The sequence below is a fragment of the Falco punctatus genome (assembly GCF_963210335.1).
Source record: "Falco punctatus genome assembly, chromosome: 1".
NCBI classification, from domain to species: Eukaryota; Metazoa; Chordata; class Aves; order Falconiformes; family Falconidae; genus Falco; species Falco punctatus.
Window position 1 is genome coordinate 25,494,278 of NC_137580.1, and position 22,550 is coordinate 25,516,827.

At 38.2% G+C, this 22,550-nt stretch overlaps 1 protein-coding gene across 8 annotated transcripts in view; it reads left to right on the top strand.

The window, feature by feature from the left end:
- The window catches only part of BMP2K (BMP2 inducible kinase), a 65,968-nt gene that overhangs the window by 24,649 nt on the left and 18,769 nt on the right, over positions 1-22,550 (top strand). For 3 of the 8 annotated variants that reach the window (XM_080408471.1, XM_080408477.1, XM_080408475.1), the window contains exons 2-14: positions 280-398; positions 1,482-1,587; positions 3,316-3,458; positions 3,752-3,873; positions 4,884-4,965; positions 5,614-5,746; positions 8,277-8,380; positions 10,512-10,591; positions 12,246-12,406; positions 13,708-13,916; positions 14,942-15,037; positions 15,836-16,023; positions 18,031-18,188. In XM_080408471.1, the coding sequence (XP_080264597.1) occupies positions 280-398; positions 1,482-1,587; positions 3,316-3,458; positions 3,752-3,873; positions 4,884-4,965; positions 5,614-5,746; positions 8,277-8,380; positions 10,512-10,591; positions 12,246-12,406; positions 13,708-13,916; positions 14,942-15,037; positions 15,836-16,023; positions 18,031-18,188 (1,701 nt within the window). Of the gene's footprint in view, positions 1-279; positions 399-1,481; positions 1,588-3,315; positions 3,459-3,751; positions 3,874-4,883; positions 4,966-5,613; positions 5,747-8,276; positions 8,381-10,470; positions 10,592-12,245; positions 12,407-13,707; positions 13,917-14,941; positions 15,038-15,835; positions 16,024-18,030; positions 18,189-22,550 lie in introns of those variants that run through there. The other 5 variants (XM_080408473.1, XM_080408478.1, XM_080408472.1 and 2 more) reach the window with 4 other exon arrangements.

The following is a 22,550-nucleotide window of genomic DNA, read 5'->3' on the forward strand; positions in this document are numbered from 1 at the left end:
TTATACTTGGCTTTATAAATTTATTTGAATGTGAAAATACTTTTCAGATAATTCTGTTAGATTTTGTATTAGAAGAGATAGATGCTTCTGTTTTTGTTAGGAATTCTTCATCTATGTGAAATAGACTGAGGTGGCAAGTCTTTGTAATTTCTTAAGTGTTTGTTACTCCTTAATGACTGACACAGACTTTTTTTACTGATTTCTTAGATTGAAGTGATATTGACTAGAGGAATAACAAAACCTCAAGTAGCTTAATTTGATTGTAATTGTTTTTTCCAGGTGGTTTCTCAACTGTGTTTCTGGTACGTACCCATGGTGGGATACGTTGTGCGCTGAAACGAATGTGTGTTAATAATGTGCCAGATCTCAACATCTGCAAGAGAGAAATTACACTTATGGTAAGAAGCCCATTATTTGTAACTGGAGAATGTATTAATTTGTAACATACGTACACCAAATGCCTCTCCAATGACAATGACTTATAGACCACCTTTTCTCTTGACCTTGTGGTCCTGATTTTGCACTGCTAGTTTGGTATACTAATGCTGAGTTTAGGGTTGATGGATGATTAACTCCTAAGGCAATTATAAAAAAAGTGTATTTGATATCACAGCTGATCCGGCCAATAATATGGTTCCCAAGCAAAAGTAGTATCTTCCAGTTTTGCAGTAGTAACTTAAATTCTCAAGGCCTCTGTGTGCTCCAGCTCTGTTAGCTGAAGGATGCTGTTGCTGGCTTCTGTGGGTGTTGTCACCTTGAGATGGAATGGGCCTATACCTACTCCATACACTTCTAGCTTACACGCATTCTGATTGTAGCAGCACCTATCTAATTATCTGAATGAGGTACTTTTAATTTTAAATTATTTTATAGGCAGAAACTCTGTAGTACAGATTACAACACTTGTATAGTCAGATGTGAAATAAGCAATGCTTAATTCTGCATGTAAAATGGCTCTTAAAAGTTGTTTTAGTGTTTTTTTTTTTTCCCTTGGGAACACATTCAGTTGATTGTGTGTAATAACTTTGTAAAACTTGGTAATAGTTCAGACTACAACAGCTGTGGCTTTTTTTCCAGCTACATTTTCTAGTTAACTGTGAGAGACTGTTTTTCAGTTTAGTTTAGGATGGGCACAAGTAGCGTGATTCTTTTAAACCTGCAGCATGCCAAGGCTCTGGCTATTACTACTGCACAATCTTGTTTTAAAGGCAGAAATTCGATTGTGTTTGCACTTTTCAACAAAGAGCAGATAAATGTTCTTTTCTGAATAGTGATTGTGTTGTTTGATATGTCGCAGTCACTCTGATATTGCTGGCAGTGACGAGCTTATGTTCTGTTTCTGGCACTTTTCCAAGAGTAGTGGATGTGGGGCAGGGGCTAACTTATCTTGAAGTCATAAATGGTTGACTGAAAACTTGTACTATCTTTCATTTGTTTTCTGTGCTGAAGTGTAATGTGCTTTTTTCCCCTCCCCCTCCCAGAAAGAGTTATCGGGGCACAAGAATATTGTGAGCTATTTGGATTGTGCTGTTAACTCTATAAGTGACAATGTTTGGGAAGTACTCATTCTTATGGAATACTGTCGAGGTAAGAGTCAGCTCTTGAGTTTTTTTTAGAGAAAATGGAGGGACAATGTTTGTATTGATCACCTGGGCTTTTTACTTAAAATTGTTCCCTTAATATAAAAGCTTAACATATACACCTTGCAGCTGGAATTCAATCAGGTTTTTTGCTTACGTGTTTGCATTGTTACTTAGGCACTGAGCTCTTTAACACAAGGAAAATGTAAAAGTCAGTTTCACACAGCTTTGTAATTAAGTATAATTAGAAACAGAGAAATTACTTTTTTAAGTATAAAGTGAAATTGTTCGGTTCTGCTGTTTGTGCTAATCAATGTGGAGCTAGAACATAATTTAATAGGAAAAACTGGCAAGCTTTTCACTGCTGTTGTCCCTCTGCCATTTTTTTTAGATACGAGTAATAAATCTCCAGTACTGTTATCTGACAGGTGACTTGTTATAAACAAGCATAACATAGTTTTGATAACGCTAGCCAAAAAAATAATAAATAGTCCTGTGGTCTCACTTTATGATGTAACTTTGTTTCAAACAATATGTAAAGCCAGGTAGTTTCTAGATTATTTTTTTCCCCACCTCACATCCACACCGGAATAAACCTGCCATTGAGTTAAACTTCTGAAGTTTACCTAAAATTTAAGGTAACTAGGCATTGACCTGATAATGAGATGGTGGTTAACCCAGATAGGTGATGGTATTAGAATAAGTGCTGCAAGTACAACATATTTTGAGGCTAGAAAGAAAAGCCAATGCCATTGTCCATAATGGTCGAAGAATACTTGCAGTTGAGGTTTACATTCGTTTTCTTTGCGGTAGAAGCAGTGAACATTACAGTTTGTGCAATCTGTACCATAAGGAGCCAAAGACAGTATTGATGTATGTTTTGTGGAAGGGAATAAGGAGATAACTTGAAAACCAACGGCCACATGTTTGGCCCTCTACCCTGCTTGTATGGGTGGATTTTTGTACCCTTGTGGGAGCTCAGCTCTGACATCCTGTTGGTAGCACTCTTTCTTTAATTGTAGTGGTAAGTAGTCATGTGGATGTCAGCTGTCAGATGATTTCATAGTGTTAGACTTCTGATTTTTCAAAGCATCCTTGTTTTGATGGAACACTCATGAAGGTCCTGCAGACACTGTGTCTTGCTTCATCCCTTGGTGTTAAGTGAGCTTTGTGGTAGGAAGAGCCTAGTGAATCTGGTGAAATTCAAGAAACAGAAATAATGATTCCCAATCTTAGAAAGAAATCTGTGAAGACGTTAAATTGATGCCTTTCTTGAAGGGTGGAGTCAGGGCTTTTTTTCCCTCCCCCTTTTTCCCCACTTTGTCTCCCAGAAAGAGGAAGAGAGAGGGCGTCTAGAATATGAATTAAATGGAATTCATTTGGATGACAGAGTTTTGGCTATGGGTCTGAAAGCAAGAGACACTTCTGAGGTAACATCTTTGCGTGATGGACGCTTCTTTGTGTTTGTGACAACTTCATCCCAAATAGGTTTCAGTCCTAGGGACTTTTTTTCCATTTGAGACAGTAATTTTTCTATCTAGGATGATATAAGAGTGTGCATTTGGAAAATCAGGCTTGTTTTATTTAAATACAGTGAATGTGGAAAACTTTCTTGCATCTTATTTGTGGACTTTTTGCATATAAAAAGTCTTTGCTTGTGTACATGATAGGAATTCCTTAAAGCCCAACAAACAAAAACCAAACTAAACTAAAAATTTCCTTGTGGTTTCTTTAGCTGGGCAAGTTGTGAATCAGATGAATCAGCGTCTGCAGACAGGCTTTACAGAGTCAGAAGTAATGAGAATATTTTGTGATACCTGTGAAGCTGTTGCCCGGTTGCATCAGTGCAAAACGCCTATAGTTCACCGGGATCTAAAGGTATGAACTTAAAAAAGAGGAAAATCTAGGTTAAAATCAATGATCTACTTAAGGACTGAGAATATAGCAGGTATTTCATTAAGACTGACTTCCTGTTAGGGAAGTACTTGGCTGTTGGTGGAACTGCAAACGGAGACTAAACTGGAAGACAGCACTTAATGCTAATGCCAAAGCTATCAACTGATATTTCTAACAACTTTCCTGTTTGTGTGTAAGAACAGTAGTAACATTTAACTTGGAAATTAATGCCATTATTTTCATCTAATGTTTCTGTGTGTTGATTTCCTTTCAAGGTGGAGAATATATTGTTAAATGATAGTGGGAACTATGTTCTCTGTGATTTCGGCAGTGCCACTAACAAATACCTTAATCCTCAAAAAGATGGTGTTAATGTGGTTGAAGAAGAAATTAAAAAGTAAGTTCACTTAAGTGTCCTGTCGTCATAAGCAATGATTGTGCTTCTAGGAAACTCAAGGTATTATTGTGCAGCGTGCACATATCTTACTACTATGAATTGAACTTAATAGTTGAATTTGAACTAATGTTGCCATAAATACAGTAAAACAGTGGAATCATTTGGTAGCGTAGACTACTTTGATTTATTCACAGATTGTTTTTGCAAAACAGACTCTTAAGAATAAAACTGGGAAAAAAGCATGCTGTTTTGAAATTAAATTATTGAAAAATATATATTTGGCTACTGGCCATTTTAGAAGTTCAGCATTTTAAATTTGTGCTATTTTAATACAGCCAACAGTATGAGACAAAAAGAAGTAATGTAAATAAGTATTGGAATGTATTTACGTAGTTTTATTTATAGAGCAAGGTCCTTGCTCATTCTGCTAAGACTGATTGGAGGAATATTTAAACTTTTATTAAGGTGCACTTTTGAAAAAATGTGTTAGTTTTGCCCCTTTGGGTGAACTACTGCAGAGGAATTAAATACAAGCTACTTGCTCTCATGTTATAACAGGGCTTTTTTTTTTCCCAGCTCTGAAAAAAGCACTTTGACTACCAGTTTGGTAATTAATGTTAGTTTTTTGAAGTCTGCATATTGAAACATACAGAATGCCACAGGGAATGCTTTTGTAGGACTTGTACATGACATCTTTAAAATGAGGGGTAATTGCAGGATTTAAGTAGAGCGACTGTTGTAAAAGTACATGTACTGGGGAAATAACATTAAAAACAAATTGTAGCTGGCTGTAAGTATTTATTCTTGTGTATTATAATTCTATGTTGCTGCTCCAAATATTGTCTGTGATGCTGCAAATGCAATAAATTACTTCCATTGCATAAGACCATTCCAGGCACGTATCTAAACTTTGGGTGTGAAGGGTATACGCATGGCAGATGCAGGAGAGAATGCTTTCAGTTCTTAGGCACACTTTTCATCTATGTTCTCTTTGAATTATATACTGCTAGGTATACAACACTATCATACAGAGCTCCCGAAATGATCAATCTTTATGGAGGAAAACCAATTACTACCAAGGCAGATATCTGGGTAAGCAAAAAAATTGGGTACTATGAAATACTGAACTAAATAGGAGGGGTGTGTGTGAAGTTTAAAAGCATCATTGACTAACTGAAAAGCTAATACCTTCATAGTGAAATATATCGGGCAGCTATACAGTGCAGAATATAGTAGAGGTATCTTTGGAAGTGATATCTTCCATACATAAAATAAATGCTATGCGTGACGTTCATTTTTAGTTAAGGGGGGACATAATTTAGAATATATTTCCCTTTTTTTCAGCTCAGGTTGCTGCTTGATAGTCACCAGTGACTTCACATAGTAACCTGTTGGCAGCATAAGGAAAGGTGTTATTGGGTGATGTACAGTGAAGTAAATAAAGACTAAATTTGGCAGAAACACTAGTGCTGTCTCTGGGTGATGTGACAACATGAATGCAGCTCTTGGGGTACACTGATTTTGATAGTTTGTTGCCTAACATAGGAGTGAAAGAAAGTCTTTTTAGAGTGGCTTTATATATCAGCTTGTCGCATCAACAGTGTGCTTAATCATGCAGCTTCTACGTAACAGTGTAAGCATCGGCTGTAGCTAGGATGCAGTTTGTTCCTTGCTGGTTCTGCTTTATTCTGTAAATGCTTACTCTTGTTCCTTTACAGTATCTGTATTTGTTTCTTACAGGCACTTGGCTGCTTGCTGTATAAACTTTGTTTCTTTTCACTTCCCTTTGGAGAAAGTCAAGTTGCTATTTGTGATGGAAGCTTTACCGTTCCAGACAACTCCCGATACTCTCATAGCATACACTGTTTGATAAGTAAGTATCTGGACAGTGTGGCTATTCTTTTGCCTTGTAAATCAAATAAACCACAAAAGATATCACGCTAATGTAGGGGAGTAACTTGGATGGGTGGTGCAGACAGGCTGGGCTCTGGAGTGACCAGTGGGAGTTGCTCCTGGATACCATCTGTCTCACAGCTCCTGTGCTCGTCCCTGAAAGGAGGCTGGCTTATCCGTTTGCTCGACAGAGGACTGAGCCACAGGGTATAGAACCGAAGTGACAGCCTAGAGAGGAATTTGAGAAATTTAGAGGAAACTTCTTTGAAATGGTGCTAAAAGTGAAACAGGTGAATGAAGTAAGAACAAGTTTTTTTTTCCTGGACAGCTGACATATTTAAATCGGTTACTGTATTCCAGGCATTTAATGGATGAGTTGATAACTTCAGAATTAAACAGAATAAAACAGTACAGAGACCTGCCGCATTAAATTGTACCTCTCAGTTCAGAAGAGCTTTATTGAGGTTAAGAGAACTTTTTAGTTTCTTGGGAGGCATCTATTATTTTTTTTTCCTTAGGTGGCCATAAACCACAAAGGGATAAGGGGAATGAAAAAAGTAGTTCTTAATTTATTAATTGTATCTTTTTTCTCTTAAGTGTGTGTTTTCTGTGGAATGTCAGACCATTAATTGTATTTTCTATCCTAGTTGTACAGTTGTGCTTAGATGAATTTGAAGTGCAAGTTCAGTGTAGAAACATAAATGTACTGACATGAATTGGGCTGGGGAAAACTTTGTGGTAGTTTCATGGTTTATAATGGAACAAAAATCTGAAAAAGTGTTGGACATCAACCTTGGCAAAAGTTTGAAAGCACAAAGTGTATGAAGGAAAATTTTGGACAAGAACAAGCTCCAAGGCTAGTGATTGACCTGTTATCCAGGTACAGAAATACAGGATCTAATTTTTACAGTAGTAATGAATCTTTTCAGTTGTCTTTGTTTGTCAGCTTTGACAGGTTAACTTGAAAGAGTGAGTCTGACAGAATATGATAAATTCAAAAAGTTTGAGTAGGAGCTCTTATAATTTATTTCAAAGTTAAGAATGTGGTGACCACATAGTTTATGCTTATATATAAAAGGAAATGCCAAATTGAAAACCACTTTTTTGAGCACATATTCATAATGGAGAAATAGCAGTTAACATGGTAACCATTTACCTTCTGCAAATACTTAATAACTGACAGAATGAGATCAGTTTTCCAGTGATTTAAATACTTTTCTCTGCACCACAGTGCTACTTTTAGAAGACTACAGGTTTTAATCCTGTCTCCTAAGTATGAATGCTGTTTTATTAAAATTCAGTGAAGTGCTATGCTAAGATGAGCATTACTGGGATGTAATATATGTGGGTGAGGAAGAATCTCATAGTGTAAACTTCCCTTCTTCCTATTTGGAATGGAAGCCAAAAAAAGCTGCAGTTGGTCGTAAAAGGTATTTCAGGAACTTCTGGCTTCTTTGTGGCTCTTCTACAAGGTGGGGGGTGGGGAGTTGCAAGCTGAATGTTCTCCACCTCATAAATCTAGTATTTCAGAATCAAGTGGCAAGAGTCACTTCATAAATGTTCTGCTTCCACTTAATAGTGCTGTCACTGCAAGTTTAAATCTGTTGTATTTTGTAAAATCCATTAAAAATAAAACTTGCTGTGAATTATATTGGGCATGAAATAATGGCTTTGAGTAAAATTGTAAGATGATACGTTTTTTACAAAAAAGTTACTTCAATATTTTTTTACAAAATCTTGTTTAAGGCTGTCTGTACTACTGAACAGTTTTGGAAATGTAGCTCATGTTCCTCATCAAAACTGAGAACTTAAATTTTTGTAGGTGATTGATTTTCTTTGTAGCTGAACATATTTTTAGAGGCTTAGCTTGCTTAGAAAATACCTTTCACTGTGTATTTAGGTTCTCCAGTCATTTAGGCAAGACTTTCTCATTATGTACTCTGTATCATATTGTAAATGATATAAAGTAACTTCTGTTTGCTTGAAAAACACCAAATGTTCTAATTTGGGACATCAAAAATTCTGTCTTGTCAGGAAAAAGTCCTTTTATCCATGGAACTGCATTTTTTTACTATACAAAAGTATACATAGCCAATGAAACCTGCAAGATAAAAGCTGATGTAGAACCTTAGCCTGATACAGTTGGATATGTCTGTGAATCTTCTGTTGGCTACATTGAATTTTTTACTAACCCTAGAAAAATATAGTACCAGTGAGTTGGTTTTATGTTGTATCTCTTTGAAGTTATTAATTACTACTTCAGTTTAGCTACCCTTTCTGCAGTTGAGTGTCAAAATAGCAAACGCAATAAATCTCCAATTGTGTTTGACCCTAAAAACTGTTTAACCTGACAAAAAATATTAAAAAACCCCAAACCCACATAACAATAAAAATTACTGTTTCTGGGGTAAACTTATTTGGCAGAGCTGCAGAATATCTTCTTGCTGGTAGCACACTGTCTCAATAGCCTTTTTGATATTTGGTTATGATTTGCCTTGCAATTTTTGCAGGATATATGCTTGAACCAGATCAAGAACAGAGACCTGATATATTTCAAGTATCTTACTTTGCCTTTAAACTTGCCAAAAAGGACTGTCCAGTGTCTAATATTAATGTAAGTAGTGTTTAATTTTTTCTTTATTTTTAGTCTATTTTGTAGGTAGCATTGAAAAAAGTATCTTATCAGCTGAGGAAACATTATTTCCATTGCTTTTTAAACCCTGTTCCTAAATTTAAAACATAAAGCAGAGTACACTTCAAGCTGCTATTTGAGTACACATGATATTAGGTGTCTAAACAAAATGTTTTGAGGGCATTACTTCATAAATTGTATGATACTGCACCAGTAGTTGACTTACAGATTTTGCTGTTACTAATCTCTTGTGTCTAATACAAAAAAGATGAAATTATTACAGAACTTAAACTTGTTAACAATAAAAGGTTTCATGTTGCAACTGTAGTGTCACGAGCATTTATTTGTTATGGATAAACCCTTTCTCTTAGTCACTCTTAGCAATTATGTTAATTCATTGGAAGGACTACAGTGAACTGGAAAGCAGAGTAGTGCCTCGGTTAGCCTGCATTCCTACCCTTACTTCCTGTGTGAGTTTTTTGACAGTTTGTACTTTCTCTCAAAGGTCACTCATTCACAGATCTAATTATGGTGCAATGGAATTTGAGGGCACATCAATAACATTCGATGTTATAAAGTGATTCTCAAGATAGACCTGGGGAAAAAGCCATCTCAAAATTTATTTTGTAACAAATGTCAATTACAGGGAACTCTGCCTTCAGAGGCAGACAGTGAACATACTTGAGAACCCTTTGAATTCCTTTGTCATTGATCCTTGTAAAAGAAGGTGCTCAGTAAATGTGAGTGGTGCTTTTTGGAAACTTAGGTTTAGTAAAATGTCAGAACACCTTGAAGTACTTACTGTTTGTAGGTAAAGGCTAAATTGTAGGTGGTCTGAATAGTTTTTATGTTATGCTGTTGCAGTGTGTGAGTAGGAGGAGCAATAACTATACTTTCCCTTGAATACTTGATCCTGAATATGAGCATATCTTAATATAACATAACTTGGGAATTAACTGTTACTCACTGGAGAAGTATCACCTCACTCAGGTGACTTGAGAATGTCTGTTTCTTGGATTTTTTTTTTTTTATTTTACCCCTGCAGATAGGAATTGCTGCTTACTTGGACCTTTGCTGTGTGGCAGACATAGAAAAGTAGAAGAGCCTGGAGCAGTCTTAAAAAGCGAAGCTGTTGAGGGGTGGGAGTGTGTGTGTGTTCCACTGGAGTGTTAGAACAGCAGTAAAGGCAGCAGGCTGTGCCCTGGTTTCTGTTGCTGTTGATTTCCTCTGGTAGCGCTTTCCTCTGTAGCACCTATGGCTATCTTAAAAGAGAAGCAGCACAAAAATGTGCACATGGACACCCCTGACCCTCTTTGAAGTTTTGTGAGAATATAAGGAGGACCGTTATAGGTTAAAGAGGCTGGCTGAGCGTACTACGCTGTCTTTGACAGCAACTTACTTTTCTCAAGGGAAAGTCAGATGTATGCCTGTCTGTCTCTTTCCTAGACTCAACTAATTCCAGTGCTGACGGTAGTCTTCAGCAGCAGTATTTGATGATTAACTCTAATACTTGTGACCAGTTTTAGATTTGCATTCTTTACGTGAGGAGGTAGTACATACGTAACTATGCGTATCATCTTCCTTCTCCCTCCCCCAGAATTGTCATTTTCCTTGGTATAATGTGGTTTAGGTAAAATGCAATTCATTCAGGAATTTGATTGAGATGGGGGTAAGTTAAAGGACTATAGAAGCTTAGATGCTGCATGGTTTTGGGGAATTTGTATTGTGGTGGAAGATCTGAGTGAGCAAAAATTTACTGTTTTTTCATCCAAGCATTAGGCTTTGTTTGAATTCTTAAGCTTGAGACTAAAGTCTCTGAAGTAAAATGCGGTTAAAAGATGTTGTCCAAGTGTTATCTTATATTGTTGATGGTTGGTAGTGTGTAAATGAAGTAGTTGACAAAACAGTTGGACCAGTTGTGTTTTTGTTTTGCAACAGATAAGGGAACATAGAGATACTGTTAAATAAATACTTTTAATCTGCAGCCATGTGAGTTCTACATTGAGCCTTGTAACATGGAAGTCTTTACCCCAAGTATTCCTCTTCAATATGTAATGATTTTTTTCTTTCAGGATTTCGGGTTTTTAATTTATTCAAATTTATTTTTCCCAAGAATTCTCCTGTCCCTTCAACTCTTCCTGAGCCCATGACAACTAGTGAGGCAGCTGCTAGAAAAAGCCAAATAAAAGCAAGGTGAGCAGAGGATGTGGCTTTACTTTTTTTTTTTTTTACTTTTTTTTTTTTGCTAATATTGTTAAGGTGCGTGTTTGTCTGAAACCTGTTTTTTTGTGCTTGTTAATAAAACTTATCTTAGTAGCAGAAGTCATTAGAATAGATAAACTGAAATTCTAAGAGCTTCTGGTCTCTTCTTTGGATTCCACTCTGCTGTTTTCACTGTATTGAGAATCCACCGAGAGAAACTGAGAGCCTGTTTTGTGGTGAAATAAGTAAGCGCTATCGGTCTGTTTCTCATCTGCTTTATTTTCTCCAAGAGTGATGAGTGAATTTTGAAATGAAGGATTTTAGTGGCAATATGGTACAGGTAGACTGTTCTAAAAAGGGGTTTTATTTAAATGTGCAAATCAAATATGATTGATGAAGGTAAATGGATTTTGTTCTTTCAAAGATTCATATTTGTGTACCAAAATATTCCTTTTTTGTACTTACTGATAAAACCAAACCCAAAACCTCGGGAATTCCTTTTCATGTCTTTTATTGTGCTTTGGTATATGGTGTATATTTAATGCTAATGCTGGAAGACTCCTTTACACTTTTATTCTTAGTTAATGGAAGTTGTGTTTTGAATCCCAACAGCACAATGTGTGTGACTTGGGTACTTTTATATTTTGCTGTAATTATCAGCTCTATTCCAACTCTGATTTTATTAACCTGTTTCAAATGAGAAGCAAAGGAATGGGTTCATGTAAGCTGTGTTTGGAGCTGTGGAGATGTCTGTGCCATGTTATGGTAATGTCGTGGTCTGGTTGTGGTTGGTTTTGCTGGCTCTGCTGTCAGTTGGTAGTGTGCACAGGAGGGCAGGCATAGATTATCAATGGAATAATGTTTTAAACTCCTGCTAAATCTTCTAGAGGGTAGTAGTAGGATTCGAGTTCTTCCTAAATATTTTCCTGACAGCCCTTAAGTTACAGCAGGTGAAGGCAGATGGTGCCTTCGTATAATATGGTAGGAACTAATGTGACGTGTTGGGTACTGGAGCTCAGATGGTGAATTAGTGTTTTTAAGCAGTTGAACAGTCTTAAAAAATGCATATACTATAACCTGATAATGGGATTAAAGTTCAAAAGTAGTTTGGTTTTCAACATCTTTATTACCCTGGCAGGCTATTATGCAGCTTGAAGTATTTCAGGGAAGACACAAATACTCTGAGAGTTTATGGGTGTTAAATCTCTAACAAAAAGTAGAATTAGGCTGACTTAACAGATAAGATATCTTAATGCTATTTCCTGTATGTATGAACAGTAATTGTGTCTCTAGTCCTAGGTTTGCTGAGTCAAGTGCTGGACATAACTTTCACTCACTGCTGTGAATGGAGGAAAGCTTATACAGAGAAAGTTTCTATCTAGTGTCATGGTTTCCTTGGGAATAAGGCTGTTGCATAGCTCCTTCTAAATGCTGTTCTGCAGCAGCCATATATCCAGTGGCGGCAGTGGGTGTTGAGTGGCATTTTAGGAAGCAAATTTTAAGGTGTTGAAATATAATTCACAAGTAGAGCAGCACATGACTAAGACATAACTGAACTATTAAGAGAGATACAGTGTCTAATTTGAAAAAGAAGCAGTCTTCATTTTTTTTTAAGTTTCTTCTATGGGAAAACTTGTCATTTCAGAATAACAGACACTGTTGGACCAACAGAAACCTCAATTGCACCACGACAAAGACCAAAGGCCAATTCAAGCACTACCACTTCTAGTGTGCTAACGATCCAGAGCTCAGCAACTCCAGTCAAAGTACAAGTTCCTGGTGAATTTGGTAATTGTATGCAAAAAGGTAACTTAAAGTTGAAGGATGGACCAAAATAAATGAAGAATGAATTTTTTATTTCTTTTGCTACTAGAGCAAGAAGGAGTAACATCTAAAACTTAAATTCATCTGATTCTTTTATATGCTAAAACCCAAACCTTCATCTTTTCCAAAATACTCTAAATGTGCAACTAATAAGTTTGACCAGGTACTGTAAAAACTGAATGGAAATTGAGAAGTGAAGGGTTGTTTTTTCTCATTGTGCCTAACACTGATTTTGAACTAACTTTCCCACAGCAGGCTGTGAACTGTGCACAGTTTTGACTTGAAAATAGTTCATGAAGAGTACTGAGCTCTTCTGTAACAAACTGCTTTCATTGTAGTAGAAAAAGTATTTTCCCTGTGCCTCAGTAAGTCACAAGATAGGAACAATATGTTGCTATTATTTGCAGACTGGAGCCATGTAAAATTACTTCACTCCTCTAATGATTGACCCAAATGCATTTCACTTTGCACTGTAGGTGCAGTAGATGTGCAACACATGAGTAATTGAGGGAGGCTCTATCCATTGAAATGGGTTTTCAGTGAATTCTTTGTAAAGTCATCTTAATCTCATTCAGAAAGTTACGGCTCTGATAAATGAAAACTATTTAAGTGAATATTTATATCTTGAATGCTTCCCTCATTGCACTTTGGTGTTTTGTGTCTGTTACAGTACAGTAGTTCGGTAGAGTAGCTGCAGGGATGGTATTGGGAAAGCCTCCAATCAAAAGGCCACTGAGAATGTTTGTGTCCCAGGTGTGAACAACTTTAACTAGACAGGATCCAAATAATGTCCAACTTGGAAAAGTTTTCCTGTTGTGACAGGGAACAGATCATTCCTGGGCACTTCAGAATATAAATACAACATACAAGAGAGATTGATTTGTTAGTAACTGCTTACTTAAAATAATGGAATGGTCACATTCCTTTGAACAGAACACCTGATTAATTTTCCAAGTGAGCCAATAATTATCTTAAAGTGTGTTGTATGCATACAAAATTGTATGCTTTGAGGGTTAGAGTTTGAGATACTAGAAGGTCCAACTTAAGTATTAGTAAAGCAAGTTGTGAACCCAGCTTGCTGTGTCGTGAGACCAAAGGAAGCTCCTACCTTTTGTAAGTAGAAATGGTGCATTGCAGGGCTGGAAGTATATTTGGAGAAGTGAATTTACTATCTACCAGTTGTCAGGCTGGGCAGGGAAGTTTGTAAACTGTTTTGCCTTGAAGTGTTGAAGAATTGAAGAGTTAACTGCCAGGGAGCTTTCTGGCTAAACTTGAAAGATCAGTGTGTCAACAGTGTTGTCTGAATATCAAAGGAACCACAAGACCAGGGAACGGACAAGAGATCTTACAGTCACAAGGGACCAGCCAGCCCACCCCCCAGCAGAACAGAGTCCTCCAGCAGCTGCAGCAGGGTGACTGGAGACTGCAGCAGCTGCACCACTTACATCACCACCAGCAACAGCCTACTATTCAGGATGCTTATTTTCAGCAGGTACAAGTCAAATTTGTTACACAAGTTTTGAAGAGACACATTACATTTGTCAATAATGCTTTGAATCACGTGCTGGTTAAACATCTCTGCTGTTGCTGCCTGTTTTTTCTCCTGCTAAGAGAGAGAGAGTGGGGGGGGGGGGGGGGGGGAAGGGATCATGGCTCCTGCCCCTTTTTCCTTTGATTTGTCTCTTCATAGGCACTGTGATGCTTATTCTAGAAAGTTGCATTCTTTGTGCTGTCTTTTTTGCAGTTTGGCCCTGAATCCCAGCTTGCTTTGAACCACCACTGCATCCCCCAAATAAGTTTTGTGTATGTGTAAATGTGTGTGAGAAGTGTTAGGAATTGTCTAGGTGATGATGCTGTGCTGGCATAGATTGGTTTTACATACACCATCTGAGCAGGATTGTTGCAGATTTTGCTTTCTCCAGTGTTTCTTCATCAATAAAGAGCTTCTTTTTTGTAGTTGTTCTGTCCATCTAGCTTTTTCATGGATACCTTGTATTCCAATACTGCCCAGCTTGCATGCTGTAAAGTATAATAGCTTAAGCTGTGTAGCATAAGTAACTGTAAACATAATGGAAGAGCAGCTAGGGCAGACAAGAACTTTCAGATCCTGTTCAGGACACCTATTGCTATTCCTCTCCCCGCCCCGTTGAGACACATTATTCTTGAAAGCACAGCTGATTTATTTTCCAAAGGGGCTCAGCACTGGTGGAAATTGCAGAAGGTGGGATGTTAATTGTCTTACCTTAGAAAAGGCGTTGCTGAATATGTAGTCTTCATTTTTTGTTCAACAGGCTGATAATAATTGGGGGTGGGGGAATGGGGATGGAAAAGCTTTCAAACAGAGTCATTAAAATGCAGTGACTGAATTGCAAGCTGATTCTTGGTTATGTGGTGTCTTAACTGAAAAATGCTGTTGAGTCACAGAAGTGATATTTTAATTGATGCTTCTCCTAAATACCTGGCTATTTCTAAAGGGAAGATCATGACTTAAAGCTATGTTCTTCTTTTCAACTATAGTATCAACAAGCGATGCATCAGCAGATGGTCCAACAGCAGCTGTTGATGCAGTCTGTGTACCAGCAGCAACCTTCCCAATCTCAGTATCCTGCTATGGTACGTCAAGAATTGAACATAGACAGTACAATCTTAAATCTGTGAGTAGTTGTAATGAGCTGTGGTTGTAGTAAATAGTGTCAAGTTCAGCACCTAAAATGATATTCCGTTGGGGGGAAAAAAAATGTTAGCCCAAACGTGGTTATGAAAGCTTGCCTGGAGTTGCATTTTTGTGTTAATTGGGTGGAATATATCCTATTCCATGGGTTAGAATACATTATTCCCTGGGTTAATGGTTGGACTTTGTCTTTGAGGTCTTTTTCAACCTAAATGATTGTATGATTCTAAACTTGATTCAGTATGTATATACTAATTTGAAACATACTTGGTGATTAAGGTTTCCAGTATGGACCACAGAAAGAAATGTATGCTATGCTACAAAGTGATAGAAGACATGGTGGCATCAAATTCCTGCTTCAAAAGCAAGAAAGCTAACTGCCATAATCTGTTCTTCAAACATCAGGAGAAATTGTGCTGAAATTTTTATTAATAATATATAAGAATGGGGTATGATAAAAACTTTTAGTGCTGCAATAGCATATACTTGCATTGCAATATGTATGAAAAGTGAAGTGGTAGTATGTTGGAAGAAAAAAACAGGATCACTGATGTTAGAGCGGTTTCTTTTCACCTGTCGAGCAGACAGGTCTGGTTTCTTGCTTCTGCTGCAGATACTAAGCTTTTCTGGAGTGCGGTGGTTTTCAGTGCATTTGGCTGCAAGGCCGGCATTGTTACTTAGCGCAAGAGGTTGACACTGCCCCACGTGAATTTTAGTAAAATGATTGTTATCTTTCTTAGGTGCAGCAATATCAGCAAGCTCTCCTACAGCAGCAGATGCTTGCTCAGCAGCAACAGCGGTCACAACAGGCGCAGTCTCCTGAATATATCACTTCTCCACAAGATTTCTCGCCAGCCTTAATCTCCTACCCTGGGTCACTTCCAGTCCACGCTGGAATGGTGGCAGATTCTCCCTATCCTGCAGTCAGGCAAGTATTCTGACATAGATGGACCCAAGGGTTACTTACTGCTTGAATTGCTAATCGTTATGAGTGGTGCTTAATCCTTTCCTCAGAAATTAATTGCTTCAGTAGTAAGGCATTACTTAAAGCAGTTGGATAGTTGCTGCTTAGTGGTAAAGGATATTTTGGGAGGAAAGTATGATGCTTAACTTGTTAACAGATGGGCCTAGTACAACTTCTTAAAGGACCGGTCTTCCTGGAATAAGTCCATAAACCAGAAAAAGTGGAACCGGCTGCTAACCACTTTACTTAGGATGGTCAATAGTCTATGCTGAATGAGGTTATAAGTGCATGAAAGTCATCTCAAACAACCCTCTTAAGAGAGAGTTTATAGCTGGTGTGTATTTGTTAGGGCTTCTAACTCCTGTGTCTGTTGATCCAATTTAAGTACGTTAAATGGTAGGAGTGCACCTTGTCAGCAGTGTGGTCCCTTTGCAGGGTCCTGTGGACTTACCCTAGCTTAATGAAGTGTGACTTGTCCATGAATTCTTATGAAAAACAGTGTGCGGATTAAAACCCCGTTCTTTTTCTGATTTAAAAATAAGAGAACCACAGATTTGTCCAGTTTCAATAATGTTATGAGCTAAGTTATATATTTACATAGATTCCTACTACATTGTATTGAAAGAGAAGTGCTTTGCAATTGTGGGAATGCTGCACTCTTTGGTGCAGTCAGTCTTGACAGAGGCTTTCAGTTAGAGTAGCTTGTATGTTTCTTCAGGTGCTGCTGCTGCCGTTCTTAGTCTCTTCTAAGTTGCAGCATGTTGAAAGAGTAAAAGGCAAAATATTTTTCTGCTGTTTGCTGTGACCAGTTTGGCTTCATCTCGCCAATCAGATGGTCTGATCCCTAGCAGAGTGGTGTCCTGTGCTTCTGTGCCCATATCTGAGATTTACTGGCTGTACCTTGACTGGATCTATTGCCAGAGTACTTTTGTCACAAATAATTTCCAATCTGGGAGTAAATACGTGTATTTCTAGTTTCTCTTCTGTGTGTTTGGCTGAAGACTTGATCCTGCTGTTTAGCTTCAAGTCAGTGACTGAGAGTTAGCAATGGTTTGCAATGTGTGAGGTCAATCTTTTAAACAAAAAATATGACTTTTTGTATTAAAGGAAGGGGTGATGAAAGTCTTTTCCTTTGATGTACTAAATGCATTGCGTTGCATTGTATCGCATGTTGTCCTCTCAATGGAAAGAGCCAGTAGTCTTTTTGGGACAGCAGTGCCCAAGCTGACAGGAAGGAGCCCCTTCCCCTTTCTGTTGTTTGGAAGAGATGGTTCCATGTGGAGCTGGCTGCAGGTGTGACCTGGGCATAGAGAGAGGACCACTTAGCATGCAGTAACTTGCTGATTGCTGCTTTCCTAGTCTGCTTCAGATAGAGGAGTGGTAGGTGTAACTTCCTAAAATGGGCACAAAAGGAAGAACACATCTAGTCAAAAGTTTCCTTATCTGTGTAGATAAGGCTAATACAAGCAGAGGCTGTTATGTCAACTGGTTAGGTTTATTGTACCAGTTGGATGGATGTAGGATTCAAAAAAAACAACTCTTCATGTGTCTGCCAAGAAAAAATAATTTGAAAATAAAGAGAACCTATGAAAACTTCATAGAGATTTAGTAGGCTTTTTTTGAGGAAAACAAGGCAGTCTCCTATGGCAGTACAGAAATGACCACAGGTGAGATATGGTTTTTTACCCTTGCATGTCAACTTGATGAAGGATTCTGTGCTTTGGCTACAATTAATAAACTGAAAAATAAAAGTCCAGGGATTGCATACAGAAATTATGTGACTGAACCACATAGTTTGAGTGATCTGTTTTCCCTTAAATTAACTTTCAGATGCTTTTGGGATAGGCTGTTAATGCGTGTGTGTTAATTATGTGTGGTATTTTGGCATAATGAAGCATGTCATAGATTTTCACCCTGATAAACAGGCCTATAATGTTTCTCTTTATTTGCTTTCATGAACTGACTTTACAGGCCAGGTATTCCTGATGCTGAAGCAATTGCCAGTTACCCAAAGCAGAGCATCAATAACCCACCTGATATGTCAGGCTGGAACCCGTTTGGAGAGGACAATTTTTCCAAGTTGACAGAGGAGGAGCTGCTGGACAGAGAGTTTGACCTGCTAAGATCAAGTAAGGGACACTTGAAGGCTTATTTTGCTTCACAGTAAATAAGGGCACTGTAGTTGCTCAGCAGTTCCAACACCTCTCTTGTCAGAGGGCCATGCAGTCTGTGTACAGAAAATTCTTTCTGAGCATTTGAGGGCAGAGTTCGGCCTGTCGTCTTTCTTTCCTATGGCACACATTTTCAAAAACAGAAAGGAACTCACTGTCTAAAACTGGTAGTTACTGGCTCAAATACTGCAGAAATGGTAATATCTTAACTCTTAAATACTTCTTGTGTCACCTTGATTGTCAAGAAACTCTCAACAGCAGAGGTATGTTGTCAGATAGGAAGAAAAGTTGGGCTGCTTGCGTTATTCCTTTCCAGCTTTTTTCTTGCACAGCAGAGCAGAAGATTCTGTGGGTCTGATATGTCCTTTGAAAATGCTGAAAGAAAATTTATCTATTACATTATGTTAATGTTTTGTAATGTCCTTTTTGATGAGTGGCTACATGTAAGGGCTGCTTTATTGTTCTGATATGGCAATAGTTGAATAAACTTTTTCCTCTTGAAGTCAGTTATCTCAATGGTTTTTACTTGGAAATACTTTTTCTTAATTGCTTAACACATGCTTGTTAGATGCTCTTCCTAAAACTGGTTTTGTCAAGATCAGATTTATTAGTGAGACTTATAAGATGTGACAGTGTCAAAAACCAGATTGTAAATACTTGCCTGACTATCAGCAAGTTCCTTGCAATTAAAGATGCAGTAAAGTTGAATTTGAAGTAATTGAAGAAATCCCTATGCCTTCAATTGTCATTTTCTTCTTGGATTTATGTGTTCTTAAATGTAGCTGACTAAGATGTGTGCATTGCTTGCTAATCTCGGAGGAGAGTGACTGGCTTCTTTTTGTGAAACTCTGGTTGAATGTTTTCACTTGTATTCCTGTGTTGACCAGATAAGACTCCTGCTTTTGAGATGTGGATGTAGCCTGCACACATTTTGCAGTAGAATGACTTGCTGCTAGCTGGGGAAAATTTATAATGTACCAGCTGAAAAATAAGCAATTCTTTCAGAATCCAAGTTTAGAGTTAGAAATTATTTAGTAGTAGAATTGGGTGTCTTTGGGCATGATGCTTCCAAACGAAACCTTAGAAGTCTTTTGAAGTAATTAAACTCTTGAATCTGGAGGTTAGCTCGAACCAAAAGGTCAGCACAACATTACCTATTTCCAGAATCTTTGACTGTTGGATTATTGAGTGCAGTTTATAGTAAATTTTGAGATTGATTTGGTTAAGCCACATGTTTTGAACAAATACAAAAGAAGATAGTAACAAGGACATGTTTCAAGTGGCTTTACAAAACAGCTGGAAAATGCCATACAAGAAGTATGCTTGCCTGGAGTAGCTCAATAGGCTTGTTATAGTGAGCTGGGAAAACAGAAAAAACATACATGCATTTAGGTTGTAAAAAAACCTTTAAGATTGAGTCCAACTGTTAACCCAGCACTGCCAAGCCCATCACTAAACCGTGTCCCTAAGCACCATGTCTACATGTCTTTTAAATACCTCCAGGGATGGTGTGACTCCACCACTTCCCTGGGAAGCCTGTTCCAGTGCTTCACTACTCTTTTGGTGAAGATGCTGAATTGCATGCAAAATATTAGACTTAGTAAAGGCTAGAATAACTTGGACCTACGTGCTGCAAATGGCTGTCTCAGAATCTCTAGGAGAAAGAACAGTTTACTATTGTAATTCCATTATCCATATAGGATTTTATACTATGTGTGTGAAAATAGTCTGAAGTTTTTAAAGACTGAGTCTACTTAGGCATGTTTTTGGCTCACCTCTTAGTAAAGATAATTCAGTGCACAGAGGAAGCTGGATGTGGTAATAAACTTCATATGCTGTATCAAAAAAGTAAATTTAACAGCATAGTTTTGCTTAGTAATAACCAGCATTAGGGTTTTTTTGTCACTTGAATACAGAAAACGTAAAAATAAAAATGAAAAAATACTGTCTTGACCAACAGTACACTAGGTGGCGGTCTTGTTTGTATGTGGCATGTGATGCAGGCACAGCTTTCCTTGGGCCTTTTGGCTTGATTTTTGTTAGAGGTCCAGTGGAGGGGGAGCATGGCTAGTTTAATCTTGGGGGGGTGGTGTGGTGTGTTTGTATGTGCACATAGATACCTACATCAAAGACTACAAAGGCTTTTAACTTCATTTTTTTTGATATTAAGGAAGTTGTGCCAAAGACTGTATTAACTTCCCTTGTAGTGTAACATGTCTCTACTGCAGTCAAAGATTTATACTTAATTTTGTCTACTGGTACTTTCCCCAACTTAGGTGGATTAATGAGAAATAGGGAGATATATTGTACAATTAAGGCTTATACCTAGAAATTGTCTTTAACTGTGTAATATTTCCTGGAATTTCCTCAGACATATCTTAAGGATCAAGGCTTAATTCTCTTCAGATGTAGGTCATCTCTTTTGAGAGGAAAGCGCTGTCTACTACTAAGTAGGTTCCCCCCCCCCCCCCCCCCCCCCCCCCCCAATTTTTGGGTTTACTGTGAATCATTTTGCCACCTAGAGGAAGGAGAATTTAAGATAGAGATTTGATGAATCGTTATATTTTCTGTATCTAAACCTGATTGCTGTCCTGTACTTTATAAGTCATGTACAGTATTATGTAAGTTTGTCTTTTTGCAATGTTACGTGGTTCTGAGCAGCATTCAAAACATACTTTCTTTCCACTTCCAAAAGCTTGGTTTGTATTGTTGAGCTGATACTTTATACATAAATTAAAAACGCTTTTAAATGTCAAATGCTTTTAAAGCTGGTGTGTTCATGACAGTAATACATGAGTAATTAAATATACACAGCCTTTGTTACAGGATCAAGATGTCATAATTTGTCAGGCTAACATTACTGTTTGATTTCATGCATTAGATGGGTATTGCTGTGATGATTAATCACTTTGCCTTTAAAAAGGGAGCTAACATAGAACAGAATACCTTGCTTACACTTTGTGACAGTTTTCACAGTAAAAAGATGACAGTAAAAAGTAATGTGCAATCGAATGAAGATTTCTGAACAGAGGACCTTTGTGGAGAACTTAAATACAGTGTGTCCTGGTTTAACCCCAGCCAGCAACCCAGCACCATGCAGCTGCTTGCTCACCTCCCTCCCCCAGAGGAATGGGGAGGAGAATGGGAAAGGAATGTAAAACTCAAGGGTTGAGATAAGAGCAATTTAATAGGTAAAGCAAAAGCTGTGCATGCAGGCAGAGCAAAGCAAGGAATTAATTCAGCACTTCCCATGGGCAGGCAGGTGTTCAGCCATCCCCAGGAGAGCAGGGCTCCATCACGCGTAATGGTTCCTCAGGAAGACAAACACCATAATGCCAAATGTCCCCCCCTTCCTCCTTTTTCCCCCAGTTTATATACTCGGCATGACGTCATATGGTATGGAATATCCCTTTGGCTAGTCTGGGTCAGCTCTCCTGGCTGTGTCCCCTCCCAGTGTCCTGTGCTGCTCCAACCCTCTCGCTGGCAGGGCCCAAGGAACCAAAAAGTCCATGACTTGGTATAAGCATTACCTAGCAATGCTAAAAACATCAGTGTGCTATCAACGGTGTTCTTACATCACAGCCAAAACACAGCACTGTACTAGCTACTAAGAAGAAAATTAAGTCTATCCCAGCTGAAACCAGGACAGAGTTACAGGATGGAGTTCCTGGTTCATATGTACCCTGTTGTTTCTCTGTTTCTGTTGTTGTTGTTATCAGTATTAATGAGGGTCCAGAAGCAACACATGATGCTGAGTTTCTGACAACATTGTGAAGAAATGAATCTCTTACAAAGAGCTCCTGTAAGAACTTAATGTGCAGAACTGGGAGCCAAGAAAAGGAGTCTGCTGTCTCACCGGGGGGAAAAAAAATACCGGCATGGCCCTCACACTGGATTGCACAGATTCTGGTTAGGCCCAGAATCATATTGGTGCTTAAACAGAGATAGCTGTGGCTGCAAAGCCTATAGAGCTCTTTACCCATCTCCTTTGCAGTGTGTGCAGTGTGAAGGAGCTACCTAGGCCATCCATGCAGGAAAGAGCTGTGGTTCTTACCAGGATTTCTCTGTGCGCAAGTGCTGCTCGCACTTCAGAAAGTCCCAAGAGAGCTGTCTCCTGAGGAATCTTGGGCCTGTCATTTGCATGGAAACAGCTAGATTCCTTGTTTGTGGTTTTCAAAACCTCTGCTTTTCTCTGGAAGGGTCTGCTGTGCTGCATGGTCGTGTCTCTGGCACAATCTGGGCTGCATTCGTATGAGTATTTACTGAAGGGAAAATGCCTCTGATCTTTGCTTTGAGGAAGTTGCATCTTAAGCACAATGA